We start from the raw sequence: 27,020 nt of genomic DNA on the forward strand, positions 1-27,020 counted from the left end.
TTTTTTTTTTTTTCCTCCTACAGATATAAAGCAATCCCCCAATTTGTGATGAAGACACATTTTGGATTGGAAAATCCAGAAAACGTCTTTGACTGCTCAGGTCCGTGAGGGATGTGTGAAGATACATGCTGCTCAGCACAGTTATAAATAGAAATTCTGTGGTATTTCCGAAAATAGGTTAAGCTGCCATCGCTGCACTGCTGGCATGACATCACTGATTGCCTGCCAGCCCCCCCCCCCCCCAAAAGACTGCTCTCCCACGCTGTGTGCTCAAAATGAGGGAGAGAATGAGGGAGAGAATGAGGGAGAGACTGAGGGAGAGACTGAGGGAGCATCTGTGGGCGACTGCAGGGGCCGTGTCCCCCATCATTTCCAGCTTCGCCCCCCCCCCTCCTCCTTTCTCTCCTCACGCCCCCGTCCCTTCCATCACGCAGCCATCTCCCCCCTCACTCCTTCCATCTATCTTTCCCCGCTGAAGCAGCGACGCTGTAGCTAACAGTCTCTGTGCTTTATCGCCAGAGACACAAACTGGTCAGGGGCTTTGTACTGGAGATGTATCGCATCCACTTTTCTTTTTTTTCTTTTTTTATGTGATACAAGCAACTTTGTAGCCAAACGGTGCTGAAGACACAGATGAAAGACGGAATTTGTGTTTCTTGTTTGATGATCAAATGTTACAATTTGGTTGAATGAGCAGTGTGTGCGGACTTTATACGAGTTCCAACATGGCACCCGTTCTGTGGTTTCCCTATTCAACGGTAGATCTGGCTTAATTAAAAAAGACTACTCAAATTAATTAATGGCTGATGGGCTCTCATATCTGTTTCATCCGCTCTTTGGGCTCCCTTCAGAGCTCTTTCTTTGCCATTCTTCTGATCTATAGATAGATGGATGGATGGATAGCTAGATAGATAGAAGATAGATTTCTGGAATGCTTTGGGCTGAATTTTGTTGCTAGGAAATATACATCAATGCAATTAGCACACTGGTGCCAGCTTATTAGTCAGACCATTAGAGTCAATTAATGTCTTGAGACAAAGAAAGAAAGAAAGAAAGAAAGAAAGAAAGAAAGAAAGAAAGAAAGAAAGAAAGAAAGAAAGAAAGGAAGCTGTGACAAGAACACAAAGTCTTATTTTCATGCTGTGCTGTATTTGGTACATTCATTTAATAGAGAGAACAGCTATAAGAAGCCGGTTACTCATTTGCAAGTTTGCTTACAAAGACGTGTGCAAGTAATGTTTAATTTCAAGGTGGCCTGTGTTTAGCAGCATAACAAAGAATATTGTGTGTGTGCGTGTGTGTGTGTGTGTGTGTGTGTGTGTGTGTGTGTGTGCGGTATAGCCGGGGATGGTGTGTTTCCTCCTCCTCACGTCTTTCTTGCTCATTCCTCTTTCAATCACTCCATCCGAGCCAACCTCTGGGCCTTTGAAGCGCCGTCTTTAAAGGTATCTTTCAATTTGTAAAATCAAAGTGACTGAAAGCCTGATCCGTCTCTTAGTCCGCAGTCGGTTTGCAGCTGCCAGTCATCTGTGATTGTGGCTTCGCTATGATCAATTGATCTGCCTCAAAAGGTTTAAAATGCCTTTCACCTTTTCAAAGGAGGACAAGCGTCGTTATGAACAGAAAGAGCTGCAGGGGTGACGTATTTTTTTTGTAGGCCAACACCCCCTGGAAGTTAGCATCGCACCAGAAATAATCTCTGTGGCAAACACAAGTTTTTAATACTTGTTATGTTTTTCTCAGCATGATAAACTTCACAATTAACACCACTTTTATGATGTTTTACGATGGAGTAATAAAGCAGCAGCATAGATTTTATATCGTATAACAAAACGTTAACATTTCTAAAACTTTATTTATTTCAGGCATCTATCTGAAAACTCTCAAAGTGCAAAGATGTTTCCAGGTTCCAGGACTCATTTCTGTAGCACTGTATTGCATCAAATGGGCACATTAAATGAAGCATAGTGCACTGGGTTGTACTTTATAAAGTGGCACGAAATGGGCGTGAGCCAAGTGAAAGTGATTTTATTATTTCCTTTTGCCTGGTCTTGTTTGTTTTTCCAAGAGGTTGTTAAAGTACATGAAAAAAGAGGAAATGCAGTTTTCTGTGTTTGACTGGTGTGTGTGTGTGTGTGTGTGTGTGTGTGTGTGGGGGGGGGGGGGGGACTCATATTGATTTCTGTATAAATCCCCTGGCCGGAGCAGACTTGGCCGGGGGAAAGGAGGCAGGGACGATGGGCAGCTGAGACGGGACTTGGCAGGTAAACTATTGTTGCCCTCCCAGAAGTAACACGGCAGGAGGCAGTAAGTGTGAACCTACACATTATTTACAGCTCTGTGAAACTCCATCCATTAACGGTGTCAATTAGCCTGCTCATCAGGGATGCAGGCCACTAGATGTATTTATAGATCGGGGCTCTGGCTTTAATAGCAGAAGAGGGATGAAGTGCGCAGATAGTCCGCACAAGCCAAGGCTTATACTTTAAAGACTACAGTACGCTGGAGGATGCCAGACGCCGTATCCTAACTGTTATACAGAACCGCATATCGAAGAGTTCTGGCCAACTTGGGAATGAGCGGCCAGTTGCCATTTATCATGTCACCTCTGGAAACTGCACCCCACCGCCAAAAGGCATGATCTAAGGAACTTTGTCAGGAGCAAGTTGGAACTGTATTACTGTTTTTAAGCCTTCCTAATGCAGCGACGCCCACGCCCCTTTGTCAGCTTGTGAGAGAAATACTATACAGTTTGATTATATATGAGGAACCACTTGTGCCCTGAGAGAACTGTTTAACCTCAGAGAGCCACACTTTAGACTGTGAGTGCAAAGGTATCAAAGAACATCACTCCCTCATCTCTCTTTAATGTTAACAATGGCTCCTTTGCCCCAGTAATGATCCTAAAACATACACACTGGGCCTCTCAGGAAGAATTTATTGCATTTGTCGCACTCATTAGGCAATGCACGCAGCATCACATCGCATGTATGTGTTCTGTTAATGCACACTTTTCACACCAGCACACAGGCAGTCCTTTGGGACGCGCTGCCTATGGATCAGTTTGACTGCTGCTCGGAGGCTATAGTGTAGTCTATGTGAGCTAGTAGCAACAAATCAATGGCTGAGGTCTCCTACTCGGGTCAAAGAGGATACGAGGGAGGGTCCGGTGGACTATTTCTTGCCCCTCATGATGGACATCGATGCTCCTCGGGGCCCTGCGACTTCCATCCTCCCCCAGACATTGCTCAAGGTGAAGGGATGACAGGAAGGGGTAGTGAAAGGAGGAATGGAGGAGGATTTGGAGCTTGATGTAGCAGAGATGAGGGGATGTGAGTGATTGAAGGAGTGATGGAATAGTGTAGTCAGCTTCGGGGATCACGAGATGGTGACTGAGCAAAAGGCACTGGCTCCTCTTTAAGGTGGCTGTCTGACTTAATTAAGGTTTACAGGTTACGCTAGGCTACTGCTTATATTACAGTGCTCATTACAAGCCCATTAGGCCTGGGCAGAGAAAATATTGTTGTCAGAACAATGAGTGAGTGCATTTTGGAAAAGCCCCTGCCAACTCCATGCTCCAGTTCTTTTTTTATTATACCTCTCAGTCCGTCCACCCTCAATCTGTCCTCCTTCTCCCTGAACATTGCTATGATTGTTTGAGTGTGCGAACAGATCGGGGATCCGTTTTTTATTTTTCCAAAAGGTGAGGGAGTGATTATATGGAGTTAAAAGCTTCTCCGAGACCAGACTGATTACCCCCCTCACGGTCAATCTGCGCCACTGAGCCTCCTGCCTCCCTGGCTGGCAATGATTCAGGTCATAATCACATTGTATCAGTGCTGATGATGTGTGTTTCAGCTTCCGACCCCTACGAAAGGCTATCAGTTCCCCCGGAGCCCCACATGGCAGTAAATGAAGTAAGCAAGTAATCTACCCACAGTGATAGCATTTTCCAAAGAGTGCAAATGATGTGTGAGGGAGCAAGCCGAGGCTGGTGCCAAGACTGGCTTGGTTTCTGCTACCTTCACACTTTCTGGCCAGGGAAATGCCACATTGAGAGCACGTTCACACTTTTTCGTAGCACTGGGGCTGTTTGGCTCTTCTGGGGCGAGGAGATGGAGAAAAGGGAGCAAAGAGGCGGAGGGAAAAGAGAGACGTCGTGGTTTAAACTAACCCAGTCTCCTTGGAATTGCATTCATGTTTGAGGGGTTCTGCAGTGCATGATTTATACCAATGTAGAAGCAGGATTTTCATATTGAGCTCCTGCAGTTGACGTCACAGCCTGTAACTGTCAGTCGCTATAGTGGCAGGCACAAATTAATCTCTCCATGGTCCATACTTAGTATGTATAAAAATAATTAACTAATGAGTTAGTTTTTTATGAAATGTCATCAAAGAACATTTCAAGACCCAGAAAAAAAATGCCCTGACATAAGAACTACCAAACCTAGAGTTACATTTGAGAAGGATAACAAAGGAAACAGCCCATGTTGCAAAGGGCTTTGACATGATTAATAAATACATGACTTTTACATTTAACCGTCTTTTAGAGCCACCACTTGGAGGCGACGCAAGAAACAGTAGCTAATGAAACAAAAAGGGGCTTACATTTATTTCTTACAAGATGATCTCGTCATCATTTATTATTCTTGATAAATTTGCTTTATTTATATATGAATTACTTACAAACATATATTGGTTTTTAAAACCATCCGCTGGTCAAAAGCAGCTTTCCTTTTTACCATTTGTATTGGCAAGAGAGAAACATAATTGCATGAATTCAAAGTGTTGTCTTAAACAATCTATCAAAAAATCTATTGAATTTATTATCTTTTAAGTATTTATTTTGTTTTCGTGGGCAAAACCTAATTTAAAAAATCTGTAATTTAGCTTTGGCATTAAGGAAGCCTACATTGGAATCCAACATTCTTGCCAATAAAGCTAATTTGAATTCGAGAATTAGCCAATCATATGACACCTGTGTTCGAGGCTCGCGAGTGAAAGCGAGCTCAGCGTTGTGGAGGGACGACTTGTCGCCAAGAGACACAAAAAAATAACGGAAATGCTGCTAAAATAATTAGTTTCCATTGCAGATATGTAAAGTATAGTTGTGTGCTAATGAGGATATGTTTGATAAAAATACGTAGTGTGGAAGAAATCAATAAATGAATGGTACGTTATGAGCAGGCAATGCTAGCGTTAGGAGTTAATGCATATTATTCAAAAGCTGAGTGTGCAATTAACGTTAAGTAGTAAACATGAACGTTCTGTCAGACATGAATTTGTACTAGCTTCGTGATTCTTATTTTCAGAGAGGAGAATTGTTGTATTCTGTTTAATTTCTTACATTCTTAAGTATTAATTGGGGACAACCCCCTATGTATGTGTAGTTTATAATAGTGTTTAATGTGAAAGTTAATTATTTTAAAAGTTTTGTATTGAATGATGTATGCAATTTTTTTTCAAGGATAATTGATTTAATGCTTGCATTCATCATTGCCCTGCATGGCAATTGTTGAATGATAGTAAGTTCTGGCTTTGCTTCATGAAAGACAGGTTTGTTAGTTTTAATGGTAGTGAGCCTAACCAGTTAAGGGGATTTTCTTATGTTTTTTCCTTACCTCATTGCAACCCAGCAGTCAAACACTGGATTATTGTTGGATTTAATGAGGAACTGGAATGTGTTTACATTCAGGGGGAACATATCAGTAGTATAAAACAGTTTCTTTATAAGGAACATTAGCTTATGTGCCTGATATGGAATTTTTTGTACATGAAAACTGATTTGAGTCCAAAAGCCCTATGCCCCTTCCTCATTACCGGTACGAATAGAAAGTATATTGCTTCTCAGGGAGACGTAAGAGTGTAGATGTAAGTGTTGGCAATATATTTTACTGAAACTGTGATTATGATTTTTCCCTAAGAGCTGAGTTTCATTTTCACAGCCGTGACCATGTCTTCACAATATTGGTCGGTCATAGATTGCGTAAGAATTTTGCAGAGTTGTCCAATATTGAAATCCTGTTTGCCGAATGGGTTTCTTAAATTGAGGCATGCATTTCATCAGTGTTTGGGTCTTTGTGTATGTGTGTGCGTGCGTGTGTGTGTGTGTGTGCGTGTGTGTGTGTGTGTGTGTGTGTGTGTGTGTGTGTGTGTGTGAAAAAGAGGATGAGCACAGGGAAACTTAGTGGATGCAGTGTGTTCATATCTGTTTATCTAATGTGCATTTGTGTATGTGAGTCCAGTGCTTATGTATCTGGTCATATGGGTAGAGAGAGCTGACATTGTCATTTTAAGCAGGATTTGATTGTGTAGTGGATGATGAACAGTTTGTATTCAAAATCAAACAAAAGAACTTGAGGAGCTGCTCACAGCTGCAGAAAAAACAAACTCTGTATGGTTGGAAACACCTCGGAAAATAAAGAATTTAACCGTTGTAAAATTTGACCTTTTCTATATGAAAAGAAAATTGGCAGCGGTGGGGTCTTATCATTTCCTGTTAGTAAGGCGTGCAATGGATCATAAAACGTATGGTTCCAATCATATCGCCCTCCTGAGTCACAGATTAGATCAGCAAAAAAAGAAAAAAGAAAGCAAATATAACTTTTAGAGATGCCCCCCTCATGTCTTTTTTTTTGCTGCTGATACCAGTTGCTGTTTGATGATCCATTTGTTGTAACCAAGTGCAATAGAATATATATAATGTATGCTCTAAGAATATAATATAGAATTGGGACACGGTTGGTTTGGTTATTGAATAAGTGTGCCTGAAACAAGTGCTTACACATGGTAAGAAGATCACATGTGCATGTCTGTGTGTGAGTATCCATGGATTTGATCAATAGGGCCTGTGAACGTGACAAAACAATTAGTAGAATACAGTATCCTACTGTGCAGCAAACACACACAGGGTTTTTGGTAATGGAGAGCCCGAGCCACTGTGAATGTACATGGCTGCTGTCACCAAAGCTATACAGTATCCTCCACTACTCTCTCTCTCTAACGTTCTCTCCCTTTCTCGCCCTCTCTCTCTCTCTCTCTCTCTCTCTCTCTCCCTCTCTCCCCCATGTAAGACTCGTTAATTACATGCCAATTCAACACGGTGGAGATGGAGAGACTCAGCCCTATTTCCCAGTACACACACACACACACACACACACACACACACACACACACACACGCCGCACACGCTTTATAAAATATATCATTAAGAAATAGGAGACGAGAGGAGTGGAATTGGCATTGACGAAGAGGAATAAATGGGGAACGGAGGGGAGAGGGGGAGGGAGGAGGGAGCAAAGAGGAGAGAAGGGGTTTCTTCTCTTCGGAGCTGAAATCAATGTGTGAGATAAGGCTGTTTTAGGTTTCTATCAGATGATGCAGAGGATCATCGCCTCACAATGGGAAGGCTTACCCCACTGCTGATTCAGCAGGCTCCGATTACACTGGCTTTTTGTTGTGTTTCAAACAATTTCATCATGCTCCCCCCCCCCATCACACTTTTTAGCAATTGGTATGCAATGCAGCACTGGCAATTTGTACGTGTTTGGATTCCAATTATGGAGTTGTTAAAGCTTTTTTTCGCCTGTGGCCTGCAAATTCTTATTAAGCCATACATTAAAGAGCACAGAATCACATTTAAATGGAGTTCATGTTTCCCTTTTGTTTGCCAGCGTTGTGGTTGTTGTTAATTTATTCTCAATGCCCTATGCATTACACATTAACAAATGAATTGTGTTTGTGATTGTAATGCAAAATACTTGTTGCTTATTCAGTGATAGGGCCAGCATTTGTCAAGTAAACCAACAACAACAAGCCCAGAGAGAGCAAAAAAAAAAGAAGAGGGAAAACAACCACCAAAATGGAGCCATTCCCTCCTATTACCCTCAACCATTTGAGAAACAAACAAACAAACCTAAAACTACAATGACATTTCCGCAGTCTCGGTATTTTTCTCTTTTTTTTTTTTTTTTTTTACAAGCTGACGCAGAGGAGAGAGAGAGAGAGGGATTTAGACAGCAGTGTGTGAGTGATTGAATGATTTACGTGGTGGCAATCGGAAATCATTAGGTTAGGGTTGCTGGGACAAGGGAGGCTAGGAGGAGGGCTGCACCATGACACCAGTGCTACAGTCAGCCACCTCAAAGGTCACGACCCTGGACAGACTCCATCACTATCTGTCTTTCTCACACTGAAAGGCATGGCAGGGTGCAGACTGAATGTCCCGAACAAAAGGAAGAGCTTCACAGAACAGAACAGAACAGAAGGAATATGCATGGGATTTAGATAAGAATGGTCTATTGCTTTCTGCATATATACAAGGGAAGGCTTGCAGCGTCATAAACACACGTGCTGACGCCTTTTGGCTTAATTCACCAATGCAAAACAGGTTACAGGTCAATCAATGGATCAATGACTGACATGGCATTTAAGCCCTCCTTTTTCATGCAGTCCGGAGGAGGTTACAGTGCAGACAGAGCCAAAGTGCAAAGGTCACCGAAATGGCAACAAAAAGGTTTACGCATGAACAAGCACACGACAAAAAAACGGATGGTGAATGTTGAGAAAGCGGTTAAAGTGATCTCATATGCGACAAGGAAAACGAATTGTAATATTATATATTGCAATATTGTTCGTGTAAAGACTCTTAATAAATCACCACCCACTGAATACATTTGGCTGTTGAAATGAGATCCAAAATGCAGTGGCTGCTAATAAACCATCTTCAGAGTGGCAGGGAATATGATGCATGGTAACCCATATGAACCTCATTAATAGAACACAAGCAAATCTATTTATTCAGACAGTCAGGGGGAAAATGATTGCCTCAATACTCCATCTGGTTTTCTCTCCACCTCTCATCCTCCCTGCCTCCTCTCTCCTCTCCTCCTTTTTTTCTTTTCTGCTCTTTTCTTCTCTTCTTTATGTATTCAGTGATTTTGACAGATGTTGTGTGTGTGTGTGTGTGTGTGTGCACGCATGGCAGCACTCACCCTGGAGAGTTTTAACACCCCCGTCCTCCCGTCCTCCCTTCTTCTCTGTCAGTATCTCCCTATTTCCTCCATCCTTACACTGATCTCATCGCTTCTTCTCTGCTTTTTTAGCCCCCCCACCAAATACTCTCCTGCAGTTTCTTTTGTCTCCGCTGCTGTCACAACTATTCAGGGTGGGGACGCTGGCCAGGCTACTAGGAGCTCTTGACAGGACATGGCACTAGGGATGGGGAGGCTGGACATGCCTGGCAATTCATCCAAAGAATTCTCATCTCATCTCCTATTTTTTATTTTTTTATTGTGGTTTTTGTTTTTTCCTCCTCTCCCTTTGCCACCGAGAAGAATAGTCCACATATAGCCTGGTGTATTGCCCTGTTTTCATTCACTTGCTCTGTTTACTCCAAGAAATGTTTTGCTTTTGTTTTCACTAACTCACTAAGACCCTGTACGTTCAATTTCTGCACATAAGAAATCCTTATATTTAGAGATGCACAAATCAATTGGCAGCCTAAACAAGCCAGTTTTCACCTGATTGGCCATTACATTACATTACATTACAGTCATTTAGCAGACGCTTTTATCCAAAGCGACTTACAGGAAGTGTATTCAACATAGGTATTCAAGAGAACTACTAGTCACCAGAAGTCATAAGTGCATCTCCTTTCTTAAACAAGCATCTTAAAGCATAAACCAGAGCAAAAGTACAGTGCAGAGGCCAATTACTACGAAAACAATAATTGCAACAGACTAATACAAATATAATAAGTGCTACAAACTACTACGAATAGGATAAGTGCAGTAAACGAATACGAATTCAATAAGTGCAGCGAACTGATACGAATTCAATAAGTGCAACAACTAATACGAATGCAATAAGTGCTACGAGGAAGGCTCAGGGTAGTACTTCTTGAAGAGGTGAGTTTTCAGCCTGCGCCTAAAGATCCGGGACCGCCATGATCCGGGACCGCCCGGTCAGTCTCATATATTCATATTGCTGGTTGCATTTCATCATGTGTGCTGCCACTGCATGGTAGTCTTACATCAGCACTGACAGTAACGTCGCAGCCGCAAAAGAACATGTTCTTCAGCGCAAGTGAAGAACACATGAGGCTTGCAATTCGTCGCTTACTGCAAGTTGTGGAAAATAAGCCATGGAGAAACAACCTTAAAAATATTAATAACAAATAACTTTCATAACATTCATCACTTATTCATCACTTACAGCTCATCTGTCGACAGAACAGTGCCAAACAGCTGACATTACCGGACGTAGCTCTAAGTAGCTTATGATATTTAATGAAAAACTACTAAAGCCAAGAATTTTAACAAAGTATAATTATAACATTCAGAATTTTAACAGTTTAACCTGACTTCAGGATGGTGGTCATAGCCTTGCTGTCAATTATAATTCTTAGAGAGAAAATCAGAATCTGCAGGTCAGACTTCTAAAGTCTTCTGGAAAATTGCCATCGGTGCATCTTTAATACTGGAAAGCCCAAACATCTTTATTTTCAAATGCTTTGTAATTTTGTTACTGTCCTAAATATTTTCTTAATTAATATTTCTATTAAACTGCTGTATGTTTGTAATGTTTTCAAAAAAAATGTCCACATTGTTTTTGTTTGTTTAATTTAGCTTTTGTTTGTTTTACCCTGATTATAAGTTTTGTATAATTCTAATAAATGTAATATGTGGTGTTTCTCTGTTGCAGGTTGCGCATTCCTCACCTACTGCGCCCGAGAGTCGGCCATCAAAGCCCAGAACGCCCTCCATGAACAGAAAACACTGCCAGGGGTAAGTGTCTGTCTCTCTATCTGTCTTCTTCTCACTCCTCCCGTTTCTCTCTACGGTGGTCAGCCATGCCATCTGCACCCGGCTGCACACCAGCCGGCATTCTCCTCGTACAGTCCCAGAGATGAAAAACACTTTAGAAAGCAATTCAATCAATAGCTCAGCCTTTTGAAGGCCAGACTTCAACTTTTCCATGTGTCTTTCCTCCAGGGGATATTGCCAGCATTGATCAGACACACTCAGACTCACACTTTTGAAGCAATAGCATACAATGACAGCTTTTTGGGGGCCAAACTTTTGCATTTCTGGAAAAGTGCTTTTCAAAAGAAACCAGTCAGAGCTTAGATGAATGGTATTGAAATAATGAATCTGATAAATAGAAAATCACTCTACAACTTGTTTAATTGTGCTTCTAGTTTTGGCGTCGGCATAAATGATATCCACCGCACAGCACTTATCACAACACCCGTTATTCCCCTCTTCCAAAACAGTGGTAAAAAACACCAGGAGCATATGTTGAGTTTTCAATACAACTAAATTATGACTGAATGCCATGAGCGGTTGCTGACAAGCAATGCAACATTTTAAGCCATGTTTTTTTTAAACGGCGTCCGCTGCAGTGCACACAGACCCCTTTGACTCAATGTACTCACGTCAGCCTGGAGTAAAAACACAGAAACACAGAATCCGTCAGCACCTTGGTGTGCTGTTCATCACAGGGTCGGTTGTAACCCAAACCGACATCTACATCTTCACCTACCTGAGTCCCCTCTGCTTTGCTCTGTGTGTGTGTGTTTGTGTATGTATGTGTGTGTGTGTGTGAAGAGGCTAAGGCCCGCACTCGGTGAAAAACGAGAGCAGAGGATCGTAATGAGCGAGTGTATTTTTTTTTTTTTTACTGTGGCACTCATAATTGATTGCATAATGAATATAGGTGAAACACTGAATTAATGCCATTGATTTGGTGTAAATGCATTTCAGGGTGAGTATGTACACCTGTGCATGCTATAGATGCATCTGTAAGATCCTAACAAGTGTGTAAAGAATTTAGGAGTGGCTCCCCACGAAGGCGGTGGGGCTTCACATGGTTAGATCGAGACTGCACCAGGGAGAAACATAAGTAAAGAATCCCCTCCCTCTCCTTACCCCCAACACCCCCTCCAATAGAAGTCACAGAGCCTGAGAAACCCAGCCAAAAGGCACATGTTTCTGTTAAACATGCAAATGCAACTACCACAAACTTTGAACATTTTTCTTTAGTGGCTTTCATGAAAAACAAGTTGTTTCGTTTATCCTGTATATTAGCCGAGCGCGAGACTGGAGGGCGTTATTCTCCTCCTTTTTCCTCTGCATTTGAATAATAACACAGAAGACAGAGAAAGGGGGGGGGGATAAAAGTTATTTCACATAATGCCAGAGGATGTGTTTGTGAGAGTCTATAACTGTGTTCAGCAATATGTTAAAAATGGAGGAATCTCTGATTATTTTACTGTTTTTGTCCATAGTCTGGCTCTCTAGTAAGTTTTCTTTGTCACGTCTCATAGTCATTAATAACGTCCCCGCCTGCCAGCTTGGCAGGGAGTCCGTAATGGTTGACCTACCTCTGGGATTAAATGGTTGATGTGGCCGAATGTATAAATGAGGGGCATGAGGGCACATACATAAACGCTAACAAGTCCGTTGCTCTTGCCTGCACACCCTCCTTTTCTTACGGTTCATGTCGTAAATCCAATCTGACGCTCTACGCTTAAATGAGAGTGCTGTTGTTCTAAGAAACGGAGCGTTTTATCTCAATATGAATTAAAAAATGGGTGGGATAAAATGGATAAAAGAAAAACTTTCCTTTTGATATGTATGAAACGAAACCGAAAGAGCTTGTTGCCAGTAAAGAGAATGATTATGATGATACATTAGACTGTAACGCTATGCATATGAACATTTTAATTAGAAAACTTTGGCTTTAGCTAACGTTAGGAGTAACCCAATTAGCTTAGCTAACCGTTTAAAAAGTACTATGGCAAACAAGCTCCGCTGCTCTGAGTAACTATTAACACATGGACCCCTAGTGTTTAGTTTAACTTAAAGGTTCTCAATTTGAAATTCAGAACAGAGGGTTGCCTCCACACAGCTCTCAACATGGAGAGGGCTGAGCCGGCGGCTGGTAGCTAGTGGTGCTAACATCCCAAACAGTGCAAACAACGGCAACAGTGATGACCTAGCTAACAGCATTAACCTTTGGGGAACCGGAGGGTGGGCGTTACGCCTCCACGACGACGGCCCGGACGGCGTTATCAGCGGTAACTGCCATTAGAGCTCAGTGCAGAGCGGCGGCGATTAACATAAATGTTTATTTTGACATTAATGTTAATGTTTTATCATAAATGTTAATTATTTTATCTACTAACAGCTATCAAATAACAATAAAAGACTACAGTTCATGATAAGCAAAGTGGTTGTGTATATATGAATGGTGATGACACAGCAAAAAAGTTACACCCACAATGCATCTTAAATAAAACAGGGTGCTGTAAAGATTTGGAACTTTGTGCCACCCTCACCCCGGTCCTTTCCGATCTGGAGCCGAGGCGGTCCTCCCACAACGAGCAGCCGTCCCTGACCCGCTGAGAATTAAGTGCAAAAATATTCCCAGGGTCATTATGAATCTGCGGCGGGCCTAGACTGTCAGGGTAATAAATGTGAAACACTGAAGGCTATAACATGACTACGACGACCTGCAAACTATTATATTCAGTCGGAGCGAACGAGCCGAGTGGCCAGAAAACAGAGAAGTTAGTGAGTGAGAGGAGGCGGGGCTATGTGGGCACTGCAGCAGTGTGTGCAGGTGTGTGTATCAGGTGGCTGTCAGAGAGCAGAGAGAGAGAGAGAGAGAGAGAGAGAGAGAGAGAGAGGGAGAAAGTGCAGCTGGTTCCGTTGTATCGAACGTATTGATGCACGAGGCTCAAGTCACTGTGTGAGCAGAAACGATGAGCCCGTCTCTGACATGCACACACAAGTTCAGTCACTTTGCTTACGCCTTGAATAAAATAAAACCCTTTTCTTGTATCTTTCTGTCCTGCTTCAGCCCCCGCTGACTTCCCCCCCTCTCCCTCCCCTTTGCTCCTGCGCCGCTGCTCTCCCCGAAACAGTAGCGTGTCATAGAAATGTAACAGGCGGACGTTGATGGGTGTCAGGCCTCACAGACGAGGCTGCTCTGCTGTTCCTTTTTTCCTTCAACACACACACACACACACACACACACACACACACACACACACACACACACACACACACACACACACACACACACACACACACACACACACAAACAGAGTGTGTGTGCTATAATACTGCATCCACACATAACACAGGCAGCAACAACACTAGCTAATCACAATTACATTAGCATGTCAGGGTCCCTAAACATCCCATAGACCCTGCTCACCTATTAATGAACCAACAGCTAGGGAGTGATTTATTCACCATTTAATTTAAAGAAGCACCATATCACACAGCCATGCCACAGTGGGTTGTGTGTGTGTGTGTGTGTGTGTGTGTGTGTGTGTGTGTGTGTGTGTTTCTGTGTTTCTTTGTGCATTTGCCTGCCTCCCATCGACTCTCCTGTCCCTCTGTCTTGAGCCTCCATGCTCCTAAATCTTTTGTGATATGACCCCTGTTGCTTCACTGCTTGATGGTAAGTAGATATGCCAGTTGTTTGTTTGCAAAATCCTGCTTGATATGCAGTTTGCCGGGGGCTATGCTGTAATTAATGTAAACTAGGAATCCTCCTGAGATGAGTTACGAGTTATTAAGGTCTGCGTATTTGTCATTAACCCCTGCATCGCTGCTCTTCTTGGCCCACTGTGGTTACCTGGTTATCGTTTACTTTAAATGTTTTGAATGAATTAATGAAACAACCACCAAAATCCTGCTGGACTTTACTTGTTGCTAATGAGGAGAACTATGTATGAACAGTGTGAAACCTAACTCGCCTTTTGCCTGAACACAGAGCACAGACAAGACCTCCCACATACACACACGGACACCAACACGCACACATTTCACGAGATGGAGTGTCAGAATTTTTTGGGTTACTCTTCATCGGCCGGAAGGCTTGTTCACACATTGTGTGTGCTGTTATGTCCCCGGGCGAGAGAGAATATTTCAAACGCTTTAAAGTAATAATAACACTTACGATTTCACTCATGGTTGATTTGGTATCACCGGTGGTTGCTGTTGGTAAGGGAAGGTGCAATTTAAAATCCAGAGTTTGAGTGTCGAGAGGATTTGTGCTTCAATACACTACATTCAACCATGTTGTCTAATGAGGTACTCACGATCAGATGTTTCCTTCGTCTTCCATGTCACTTCTGGTACGTACGTGGATTGTTTTCTTTGTTTCGCTTGTTTGTACATGCACTTTAAATCTCTGCAGGAAAGATTTGCTCCTCCAAAACAATAAAAACTACTCAATAGAGAGGCAATTAGAGCATGCTAACAAAACTGGATTTTTACTGTTGAAAAAATGCTGGCGAAAAATTGTGTAACTTTCTTTTTCATAGTTTAAGTCTTAAGGATTCTAACTTCAAGGGTTGTATTTTAAGTTGTAAGTTACTTTAAGTAATAAACCATTGTTATACAGTGCCATATGTTTGCGTACACTCTAGGTGACACACACAAATACACACACAGCCCCAGTGCCCTCTCATTATCAGAAAGAAGAGCTTGTGTTCTTGGATGTTATTATCCATGTCCCCCTGTTACACATTAGCTGCTGAAAGGAACAGTACGGCCTAATGGAAGTGTACTGGACTGGAATATAGATTCCTGCAGTGAAGTGTGATGGGGAACCTTGGGGACACGAGTGCCTGACATAAGTTTGGCCACCGAACGGGAGAAGCTCTGACAGTTCACCAGGTGTGTGTTGCTTGGCTCTATTATCTGTGTATGTTTGTGTTTGTGTGTTAAGCTGGCTTTGCATCGCGGCCAGCCCTATGTAGATACAGATAGCAGAGTATAAAGGTGGGAAGCAAAACATGTGCACATGGCATCTTGCCGCGATCACGCACCGCCCACGACAGTGAGGCTCGAATTCGTCATTTGTTTTTCTGTTTCGTGCTTGTTTACTGCTGATGAACACGCACTACTTTTTATATTACATAACCACACAAGTACTTTTGTGTATGTGAATACATGTTTGCATGTTTTCCATCACTAAGTCAAATCTAAGCATCCTCTGATGAACTTTGGACGCTGATTATTCCTTTAAAATATAATTCTTTAACAATATGCTACAGAAATACTGCCAATTAAGGAGCTTTTGAGTTCTTACAATTATTTTCATCCTAATTATTCTGTCAAGAGAGTGTAAGAGGCTGGCTGTGATTCAGGAGGCAGGTTTATGGAAAATAGCACCCGCATTAAAAAACCCAATGAGAGCAGGGAGAAGATTATGCTCCGGCACACACATGTGGGCTCCTGCAATGTCAACACTCTAAGTAGATCCCCTCCCTCTCAATTGCCTCCGTCTCCCCCTGTCTCCATTTCTGTCTCTCTCCTCTCTCTCTCTCCCGCTCTCTCGGTCTCGCACTGTGCCCTGTGCTGCACACACACCTGTTAGTCTGCTGTGTGATTGCACATTGGATTCCTGTATCTTTGCACACGTGTGCGTGCGTTTCGTTTACATGTGTTTGTGCGTGTCACAGCGCGTATGTGTGCCAGCGCTCGGCTTAGCCAGCAGTGCAGAGAGTGTCCGACCTTGTGCGGTTGAAATGAGGCTGCCGTGTGACGGAGCCGCTCCTCGACACGCTGCAAACCTCCAAGCCCTTCCATTGGGCTTTGCACGCACTCGAACACAACACACACACACGGCCCGGACTTTTGCGTGCATGCTATCCACCTGTTTACTACGGCCAAGCTCACTGGTGTGCCGGCCTAGCTGCCGCAAAGGCTGAATAATTCAATGCTACACTCTGTGAAGGTTGGCGGAGTGTGAGTGTGGTGTATTGTATGATTCTGTGTGTACTGTATGTGCCTGTGTTGAGTGGTTGGGGGTGGGGGTGGGGGTGGGGAGGACTGGTCAGCATGAAGCCAATCGGTGCTGGCAGGATTGGAGGCCTTGTAGTCGGGGGCGAGGGGACTCGTTAGAATGAAGCCTTTGGGCAACAGGAGCGTGCGTGTGTGTGTGTGTGTGTGTGTGTGTGTGTGTGTGTGTGTGTGTGTGTGTGTGTGTGTGTGTGTGCGTGTGCGTGTGTGTTTTCAAGAAGAAGATCATAGTGGAGTAGAAGTTGAAACAGGCATGGTCAAGGTCTTTTCTTCTATAAAATACTTCTTTTTTCTGCTCTATGAATTAAACAGGGATATGTGATGTGAATTTTAACATTTGATTTGAAAGTAAAATACCAGTGCATCTTTACTGCCCGGCCTATACTACGTTTCTCCCTTTTTTTTATGTTAGCCAAGGCCGCGTCTGACTGTGAACTTAAATGTTTTATATGGGTTTTCACTCTTGCAAGATGCGCCTCTGTAATTAACAAACACATAAGCAAGGACCCAGATGTCTGTTAAAGCACTTGAACACCATCCGTTTTCTCATAAAGAAACTCACCACCAGCTGATCTCAGCACTACACTAAGCTGGATGGCTGCAGCTGATCTCAGAGGCTACTGGAGTCTGCCTCTGATCTCTATTTTTTTTATAACCTTTGTTGATGCATTGTGATGAGAAGAGAGAGGGCTTTGTAGATATCCGTACTCTAATGTTTTTATGGCTGTGACCTGGCCTGTCTCTGAACGTATTACCCGAGTCAAATCACACTCATGAATAGAAGGAGCAGGTGGTGTCATAAAAAGTCTGGAGGTCTGGGGCTGTTGTGCATGTGTGAGTAGACTTTTCTTGTTTTTTTTTTACTGTGATGCATACTTTTTATGGGTTGCACTAGGGGTACACCGGCACACAGCAATATTACTACAGTGTTCCAATAGCCGTATATAAGCACAACTAAACTAGTTTTTCTCTGAGTGTGTGTTTGTGTATTTCAGTGTACATCTGCTGTAATGGCGTATTGGTTTAATGTACGCACAGTAAAGAGCCGCTGTACCAGAGTGCTCCTAAGGGAACTGAATCCCCACACCCTTGGAACATGCACTAATGCACACACACACACACACACACACACACACACACACACACGTGCACACACACACACACACACACACATATAGAATATACACACCCCTGAAGCAGAGGGGCTAGAAATAGACAAAAACACACAGGATAACTGTTGCAGCCATCACATTGTTGCTTGTTTTCCACCTTCTGTCTCTCTGTCTCCCAGTTGCTCCTCTGGTACCCCTTTAACACACACACACACACACACACACACACACACACACACACACACACACACACACACACACACACACACACACACACACACACACACACACACACACACACACACACACACTCTCTCACCCACACACCTTTCCTTTGTTCGGCTCGTTTTTTCTGTGTGGTAGATTAGCCACATATTTAGAGAAGCCTTCTTCTCTCCAGGGGATTGGCTTCCAAGGGTATTTGGAAAAAGGAGCAGGATCTGCACTCTGCACCTGCCTTTGGAGAATAAACAACACCCACTGAAAATGTGTTTCATCATGAAAAGCCATTTTCATACAGTATATGTTGTACCATTCTTATATGCAATGGTCTCCTTTTAGTTGCTATAATGGTTGCTGTTGTAAAACTGTGACATTTAAATAATTATTCGTCTAAAAATAAAGAAGAACAGTAAATTGCATCAATCACTACACTGACTGGTCAAACAACAAACAAATCAACATTTTTTTTATATTAAAATGTATCACCCAAACAAATTACAGTGTACCATATTAGATTGAAAAGCAAATCACCCACCATTTGTTTTTGACCTTTCTTTCTTTGAGTTTCAGTTGACCGTATTTTGACCCCATCTCTGACATTAGTGTTTATGACATTACAGTGCTGCTTCCCCTCCCACTGCTCAAGCCACACCGCGCTAACCGGCTCTTTGGGGGAGACGTTGCTTGAAATACCAAAATACTCCGCTTCACACCCAGCCCATTAGGCCCCTTCACAGTGAGAAGTGTGCTATTTTTTTTTTCCTGATGCACAGGTTAGCAAAAAAGCTGAATTATTAATGTTTTAGATATTTTTAGTCTGTTTAACCTATTTCTGGTTGTGGCTGGAGACTGCTCGCCCGCTTGTCTGTGAAATTCAATCATGTGATACAGCTGCGATCTGGGTTATAGATCTTGATTTTGTGTATAATGGGGAAAACTGTGTGTGTGTGTGTGTGTGTGGGTAGTTTTTTATTTTTTTTACTTTGAATGTCACTGCCTGTATTACAGACTAACATATGCTGGTCCGGCTCATTTTGATGCTGTGCAGTTCAGAGGATCTAATGGCAGTTTGGCACTGTGAAACATCACCTGTACCAGTGGGGCCGAACTAGATGAGTCTGGTTTTATTTCAGGCCGGCGGGCATGGCAGAGCAGACCTGTGCAAGAGGCAAGGCCCAGATACTGACTGACAATCCATCTGTTGGTCCCTGTACAGGCTTGTACAGGTGCACCGCTGCCCGCAGACACAAAGAGAAAAGAGTATGAGCGAGCAGAGGGATGCGCACATGGATGATAAACTATGGCCCTGGATAGAGGGGTGTGTGTAGCAGTGTGTGTCCTTGTTGAACGAGAGAGGAGAAAAAGATTAGCTGACAAAAACTGGATATCCAAATAGACACGGTGGCAGTTTAGGAGGCACCGGCGAGTGTAGCTGAGAACATGTCACTTCACTCAATAATGAAGGACACACTTAAAACGCATCACCCAATGTGGCTAATCGGAGCTGACAGCTCACTGGCTGGACCTTGTGCCTCTGGGAGACAGAGAGGGGGTGAGTAAGGAAAGTGTGAGAGATTAGAGGGAGATGGAGTGAGAGAAGAGTTGAAATGTTGAGAAAAGAGGAGAGGACGAAGAAGGAGACACAGGGTCATGTTGACAGCCTTAAGTCAAAGTTAAAACAGCGTTTCTCGCGTGTGCATGCATGTTCTTGCGTGTGCATGCATGTTCTTGCGTGTACCGTCCATAGACACACAGCATGTGCTGCATATCTGCGGTCAATTCAAATGGCACACTTGCGTGGTGGAACCGGAGGGAGCTCATTTGTAAGGCAGATGTAGCCGTGCTTTGGTGTAGAGTCCGTGGAGAGGGTAAGGGGGGGGGCTGCACAGCACGACAACCAGCATTTGTCAGCAAAAATCAGGGCTAATGAAATACAGTACACATGGCTGGGGGGCAAGGAGAGGAATGTGACTGACAGGAGGCATGAGTGGAAACAGCCCCGTGGCAGCCCTCCTTCATGGCTACCAATGCATCAGCCTGCCCCGGCCTCCCCCCTTCACATCCCAGATAAGGGCAGCAGCATGAGGCATAGGGTAGAGGAGAGGAGCAGTGTGTGTGTGTGTGTGTGTGTGTGTGTGTGTGTGTGTGTGTGTGTGTGTGTGTGTGTGTGTGTGTGTCAGGGTCCCTGGGGGTAATGACATGGAATACAAGTGCATGGGGAGTGCTAGTGATGGGCCTGCTCATGTGGAAGTGGGTATTTGCATTGCAGAGGAGGGCTGTCAGTAGAGCTCGCTGAGGGAGCCAGTGTCAGGGCCAAAGCTAGCGGTGAAGGCTTCTGTTGTCTGCCCTGCAGAATACCAGGACACCGCATATAGCTGAGCTAGCACCACAGAGATCAAACGCCTCGACACATTCAACATTTCTTTGTGTTAGGATTCTGCAAGTGTTTTTGTAGCCTTTTTTCTTTTTTGCTCTTTTTTTGAAAACTCTGACTTTACCTGACACTTTATTTAAGTGGCTATGTTTTGTCAATCACGGCTGCCTTAAAGCATTCCATATAGAAAAATAACAATAGGCTGGATGGCTGCTGAATAGCGAGGAATATAAATTATATAGCTATGTGCCAACAGCTATAGTCTGTGGCCTCTAAACTATTTCAGTCCCGGCTGCAATAAGAGGCAGCTTTTAATAATTCAGAGTAAAACAGTATACTGGATGTCTTCCAGGCAGCAAGCTCACATTAAGGTGAAACACTAAAATTCCCCTCTACCCATCACTCCAACAACTACCCCAAAACCATTGCAGGGCTGTATCCGATATCCGTGAAGGGCATGTAGGGACACACACATCACTGAGTTGTGTTGTTGTTAGCAGAGTTTTCTTGGCACCGGGCAGAGTTTTGCATTCATGTCTTTTTAGTCTGAGTCTGCAGAGCCCAGGGAGAGAGACACTGCGTGGTCCTTCACTCCTGTCAGCCCTTGTGGACTCTCTGCACAGCTGTGGCACACACATACATGCATATGTGTGGCATGACTTTGGAGGATGCGTGTCACGCTGCTCTGCAGGGTTAGCCAGTGTGAATCCCTTTAATGCGCTCCCTGCAAGTTCTCAGAAAGGAGTTAGCTGTATGAAGTCAGCTCGGAGGTAGAAAAGGGAAAATGGAAAAGAGGGAGAATAAGATGAAGATATGTAGATTAGAGAGGAGAGAGAGAGAGGAGAGAGGAGAGAGGAGCAGGGAAGGGTCAGAATGTAAGAGGAAAGATATTTGATTCACTGAGTTGTGAAGATTACGAAATGACATGGAGGGAGTGAGATGGAGTGAAATGGAGAGTGGGAAATGTGAGTGGGAGGTATTGATGGAGGGCCTCACTGCCTGATGTGGAATGGCAGTTTAAACCTGTACGGAATGAATCAGGAGTAATGGCGGCACAGCTGCGGTCCTCGTTTTGTTGAATCCCATGATGTCCAAGGGCGTCCCAGTGGCAATCATGAGGCTGACAGTGTGGGGCTCTCTAGCTGAATATTCACTTAAATACAGAATATATGGACAGGTTGGAAGAAAATAAAAGAATAAAGCAGGCAGGAGAATCAAAATAGAGAAAAGTAATAAGAACCAAAGCAATTAAGTAGTTTTGATCCATGCACATCCCCTGGATAATCCGTGTTTTTCATATAGAACCAGTGTCCATTGTTTGCTCTGCTTTGTCAATATATTAATATATGATATTGGCTTTCACAGTTCTCTTGATAAAACACTGACCTAAAGCAGTGCAACTTTTTTCCTGCATCACATTTTCTTTCTCCCTTATGTACTAAATTTATGATATTTACTCACCAAATAACTGTGGTATCTCGGGTAGATGTCTTTTACTGCTATATGCCTCGTGTATATGCCGTATACAGCATGCCATTTAATTACTGGTATTACTAATTATACTGCTTGTGCGTATAACGTGAATATTATCAACACATGACACACATATACATATATAATATATTGTAGTGTATGCTGTCTTTTTGCAGGTATTGTGTGTATTTTCCATTGATGCCTGTTGACTGTTAATCTATTTTATACATCATTTCCAGAATATGTTCAGTGTGCAGCTATAATGGCAAGAAACCTTTTGCTAAAATGGAATAGCATCCAAGTTTTTGGGGGTGACAAACGCACATACAGTACAAAGTTGATGGAATTAGTTTTCCTAATGCCTTATATGACATATATTTGAGATTTAAAGGGCTAAATTTGAAATTCATAGCCTATCTTTTGCCTGCAAACAACTCTGAACATGGCAACGGCTGAGCAGGCGGATCGCAGCTAACGGTGCTAACAGTGCCAACAAAGCTAACAGTGTTTACCGGAGAGTGGGCACTACAAATCTGTGACGAGCCGTCAGTTGGAACAGTTTTGTCGGCTGTGATTGCCGTACATTATGTTTTATTGACTTATTGCATTGATCATCTTTTGGCAAAAGCCAAATTTAGATGAGTGTATTTGTTGAGCGAAGTTTTTTTTTCCATCAGCTGCACTGGCTGCTGACCAGGAGTAGTCTGTGATAACATGTTGATTGATTGATTTGGATTCAGACAAAACTGTTCCATTTTAAACTTTCACTTTTCTCTGCCGTCGAACACAGATGGGTTGTGCCATAATTCACAGCAGATTGATATCCACCCACTGATCACATGAGAAAACGTTACCTTCTGTCACAAAAAACTTACTTCATTTTATGGTTTATTTTGCTTTAATAAGGGAATGCCAGGCTCGCTTGAATAACCTTCTGGTAAAAAAAAGCATTTGAACACCTCTGAAGCTCTTGCTTGTTTGATTGTGTGCTCGGCGGTGCAGCTGTTACAGGTGATGAAGCTCAGTCTGAATATGAGCATCAACACCGTATCATGTTTCACCGGGAGTTTCTAGAGGTGAATGATCTCTAACTTGCTTTGTCGTTATTTTATTTCAAGCTGATTTTATGAAAGTGCTGTTTTCTGACATTCAGTGTGTAAAGTTTCTCTCTAAATCCGACTGTATATTTTATTGATTCGACAAGATGGCTCATGAATACGAGAGCGTGGAATATGCTCAGTGACAGGCAAACATAAGGATGCACATGTTTCTGTGTGTGTTACCATGAATGTGAGATAAAGCTGTCTCTCCATCATGATCACACGACGTCAGTAACGGGGCTCAGGTAAATGATTGCCATGGCAGCTGCTTAAATGACTGTTCACGTACAGAAACACACACACACACACACACACACACACACACACACACACACACACACACACACACACACACACACACACACACACACACACACACACATAAATATACACGGAAGCAAAGATGTGCACAGACAGGCATCCATTAGGAGCCGGGGCCGAGGACGAGGCGGCACATTTATTTACAGAGTTTATTTTACCTGTTTTTCTTGATTCATTATTCATGAATCCATCAATCTGTATGACACTGCAGCAGCATATAAAGTTTGGCCGGCTGCTCTTCTACCCATTTTTCCGTCTGCCTATCTGGACGGACAGGGACAACGCCCCCCCCCCCCCTCTCCCCCTTTCTAACCTTCTTTCTTTTTTTTCTGCTTCGTATTGTACATCTTTGTCATCGGACTAGTTCCTTTTAATTCTTTGGTCTTTTATTCCGTCTCTAAACCATTTTAAAATGATTTCGATGACTTGCAAATTTATCTCAGATTCATTTGATAGGTTCAGCTTGTACCCACTCGCCTCGTTGGTGTGCTTTTTTTACTGCCGTGTTATTTTTTATATTCCTAACAGACTACTCTGCAGTGCCCCTCTTTCAAGAGTAGGAAAGGGCAAAGCATGTTGTCCAACCCACTTCTTCATCTTCTCCTCCAACTCTTAACTGCTTCTTTCCCCTCAACTTTCTTTCCTCATCTTACCGGCTGACAGACTTAAAGGTATTTCTGGAGCTTCTAGCAGCAGTGGCTCTGTAAAGCCCAAGCAAAGGTTTGATTACGGTCTACGTATTCAGCCGTTTCGGAAAATATCGTTGTGTTTTTTAGGCCCTTTAGAAAACGCTATTTAGGTGAAAAATGACGTTAATATACAAAACCGTGATTATGAGCTTTAAAGCTCTGTAGGGAACCGTTAACTAACTTTACACAGGATGAATGGGAAGTCATCAGCAGGGCAGTGAAAGTCTGCCATGTCCTCTGACACATCTAAAAGCACTTAAGCTGTGTCTGCCGAATGACCAGGATCTGATAATGTGAGATTTATTATAGAGAGCGTTCATAGAGAGAGCCCTGTGGGTATATGCAGGCCAGCTATAGCCGAGCTCCCTGAGTATATTTCAGGTTGTTGCGAAAGAAGAGAGAAAATAAAAGCCTTTTCTTTTCCTTCTCTTACTCTCTCTTTCTTTCCCTCGCACTTTTCTTTCTCACTGCTATCTTTTGCATCCCCCCCCCCCCCCTATTGAAGATGCCTCGATAGTGGTCCGGCTATAGTTTACAGAAATAGAGCATGCAGTAATAAAGGCAGAAGAGATGGCAGGTTATCTAAAGATCAGCATGGGGCGCAGCCAAAGGAAAATAAGAAATTACCAAAAAAATGTCGGTCCACCTCAGCCCTTCCCTATCAAACCACAGGATCACTGAGCTGTAAATCCAGGCTTACAGTATTTATTTTTATTTTTTTTGCTGCAAAACCAAATAGGCAGAAAGAGCTATTCCCTCTTGCAATAATGGAGAACAATGACATATGGCCTGGGTTCCATGTGAATGGACCTATGACGGCAAAATGTGTGTTTGATAGCTTGACGTGGGTCTGCTGGTAGACGCAGTAATATCCCTCCGTGTCAGATATGGCTCTGTAGGTGTAGCGAATGCTGACGGAGCAACAAGATTAGATTGAAATTAGTGAATAAGAAGATAGCAGTTACAAAGCTAGAGGCCAAAAATCATCTGAAAAGGGTCTTCTGCAGAACAACACCCCGAGAAACATATATATATATATATTTATTTTTTTCAGAGTGGCAGCACACAGAGCTTGTAAGACAAATCCTTTCTAATAGGAAGCCTCTAGGGCTGCAGAGGAGCAGTGGTCGATACAGAGAGACACAGAGGGGCTTTGAAGATGGCCTATCTCTCTGCCTCCATCCAAATGAAAAGGCAAGAGAGGGGCCCGCAGGGACGGAGCCGGGCTAAGTTTCTATAAACACTATCTACATAACACCTAAGATGTCCCTGTGTTTGATGTGACAGCGTCCAGATTAACTCACATTAGGGAGAACAACAAAGCCCCAGGTGCAGCATCCTCTCTTATTACCTGGGAGACTAGAAGAACTAAGAAACACGGGCATTTAAAAACAACATCCAAGTAGAAACATATTCTAGTTGTAATGCTTTTCGCACGTTGTCAAAATATTTTTTTTATTCACAGAAGCAAAGCAAGTATATATTTGTTAATATATATATATTTTTTGAAATGATTACTTTTTGAACAAGACATCTTATAGCGGGATGCAGTCTTAGTTCCAAGAGCACACAGCGAATGATGTACACAATAATCATCACCAACGACATGCACTGTTCCTGGGATGAGAAAAAAAAAAAACCCACAACCATTTAAATAACCTCTCTTCTGGTGATTTCAAATTGTGCATTTGTCTACATCAGGCCGACATTATTCACCAGTCACCGTTTGGAGCCATCACGCTTTTGTGAAACAAATTATGTGCTACCTGTGTGCCTGACAGTGTCAGTGTTTGGTTTGACTAATGGATTTCTTCTGACGGAGAGGTTGGATGGGATTTCTTAGTGTCACCATGTGAATTGCAAACACGGTGAACAAAATGGATGTCCTCGTGCGTGTTGTTCTGTTGCAGTGACGGGTGGACAGAGGTTAATAGAACGTTTTGTGTTTTGTGTGCATGTTGTGCTGATGTCTTGTCTGACATATTGGGGACGAGGACCATTCAGATGATGTTCTAAAACGCTGCGACTAAGAATAAGCACATAAATTAAAGTTCTATAACGCAGACGTTACTTGAATGAAAATAAACGTATGCGTGGGTTTGAATTCATTATAATAGAATTCCCGTGTGTTTTGTGGTTGGACTCAACTAGAATTGCTTGCTGCAATGTATACATACTAGTAATAATGGAATGGGGATATATCAATATTATGATTTATTGACATTCAGTGGAATGGTTTTTTTTATTGATATGATGATCGAGATTGGTCGTCCAAAGGAATGATTTCGGTCAAAGTGCATTTTCTAATTTCTTGTTTTGCATTTAAGATTTTTGTCTCATGTATTGCATAACATTGAGACACATTGGTATGATATATATCAATAATTAAAAACCAGAAACACTTAGCCAGAAATATGCATCATTTAAAGTGGGACTGAGAAGTTGTAGCATTTAATCACCAACAAAACAACTTTACATAGACTGCACTTTACTTCTAACTTTTTACTTATCGTCATGCACACAGACACTCTCTCTCTTGGCCACACACTAGCTAACAATGCATTAGCAAAAACCCGGAGTAAGCCAGGCAGACACACAGCTAAAAACCTCCCCGCTAAGCTAATTGATTCTGTGCAAACTTACTGGGAAAGCTGTGAACATTGTGCTGTTAACTCTCCCGGACCGGTGAACAGGAGACTCAGTTGCCTAGTTTTTTGGGCATACACTGCAGCTGGCAATATTTGATGGATTTAACCTTTTTTTTTTTTTTTTTTTTTTTTACCCGTTTGTGCATCAGTTATTGTTGCAGCTGGACGGTTTGTTAGGCTCTTCAACCACAGCATCCCTGCAGGCAAGACACTAATCCTGTTTGATCGGATAACAAGGGTCATCTATGGGTAAAA

At 42.8% G+C, this 27,020-nt stretch overlaps 1 protein-coding gene across 1 annotated transcript in view; it reads left to right on the forward strand.

The window, feature by feature from the left end:
* celf5a (cugbp, Elav-like family member 5a) overlaps positions 1 to 27,020 on the forward strand; it is a 187,559-nt gene that overhangs the window by 7,235 nt on the left and 153,304 nt on the right. The window contains 1 exon segment of the mRNA XM_054603544.1: positions 10,705 to 10,787. Within this exon segment, the coding sequence (XP_054459519.1) occupies positions 10,705 to 10,787 (83 nt within the window).

Source organism: Anoplopoma fimbria, chromosome 8 (genome assembly GCF_027596085.1).
Source record: "Anoplopoma fimbria isolate UVic2021 breed Golden Eagle Sablefish chromosome 8, Afim_UVic_2022, whole genome shotgun sequence".
Taxonomy (NCBI): domain Eukaryota; kingdom Metazoa; phylum Chordata; class Actinopteri; order Perciformes; family Anoplopomatidae; genus Anoplopoma; species Anoplopoma fimbria.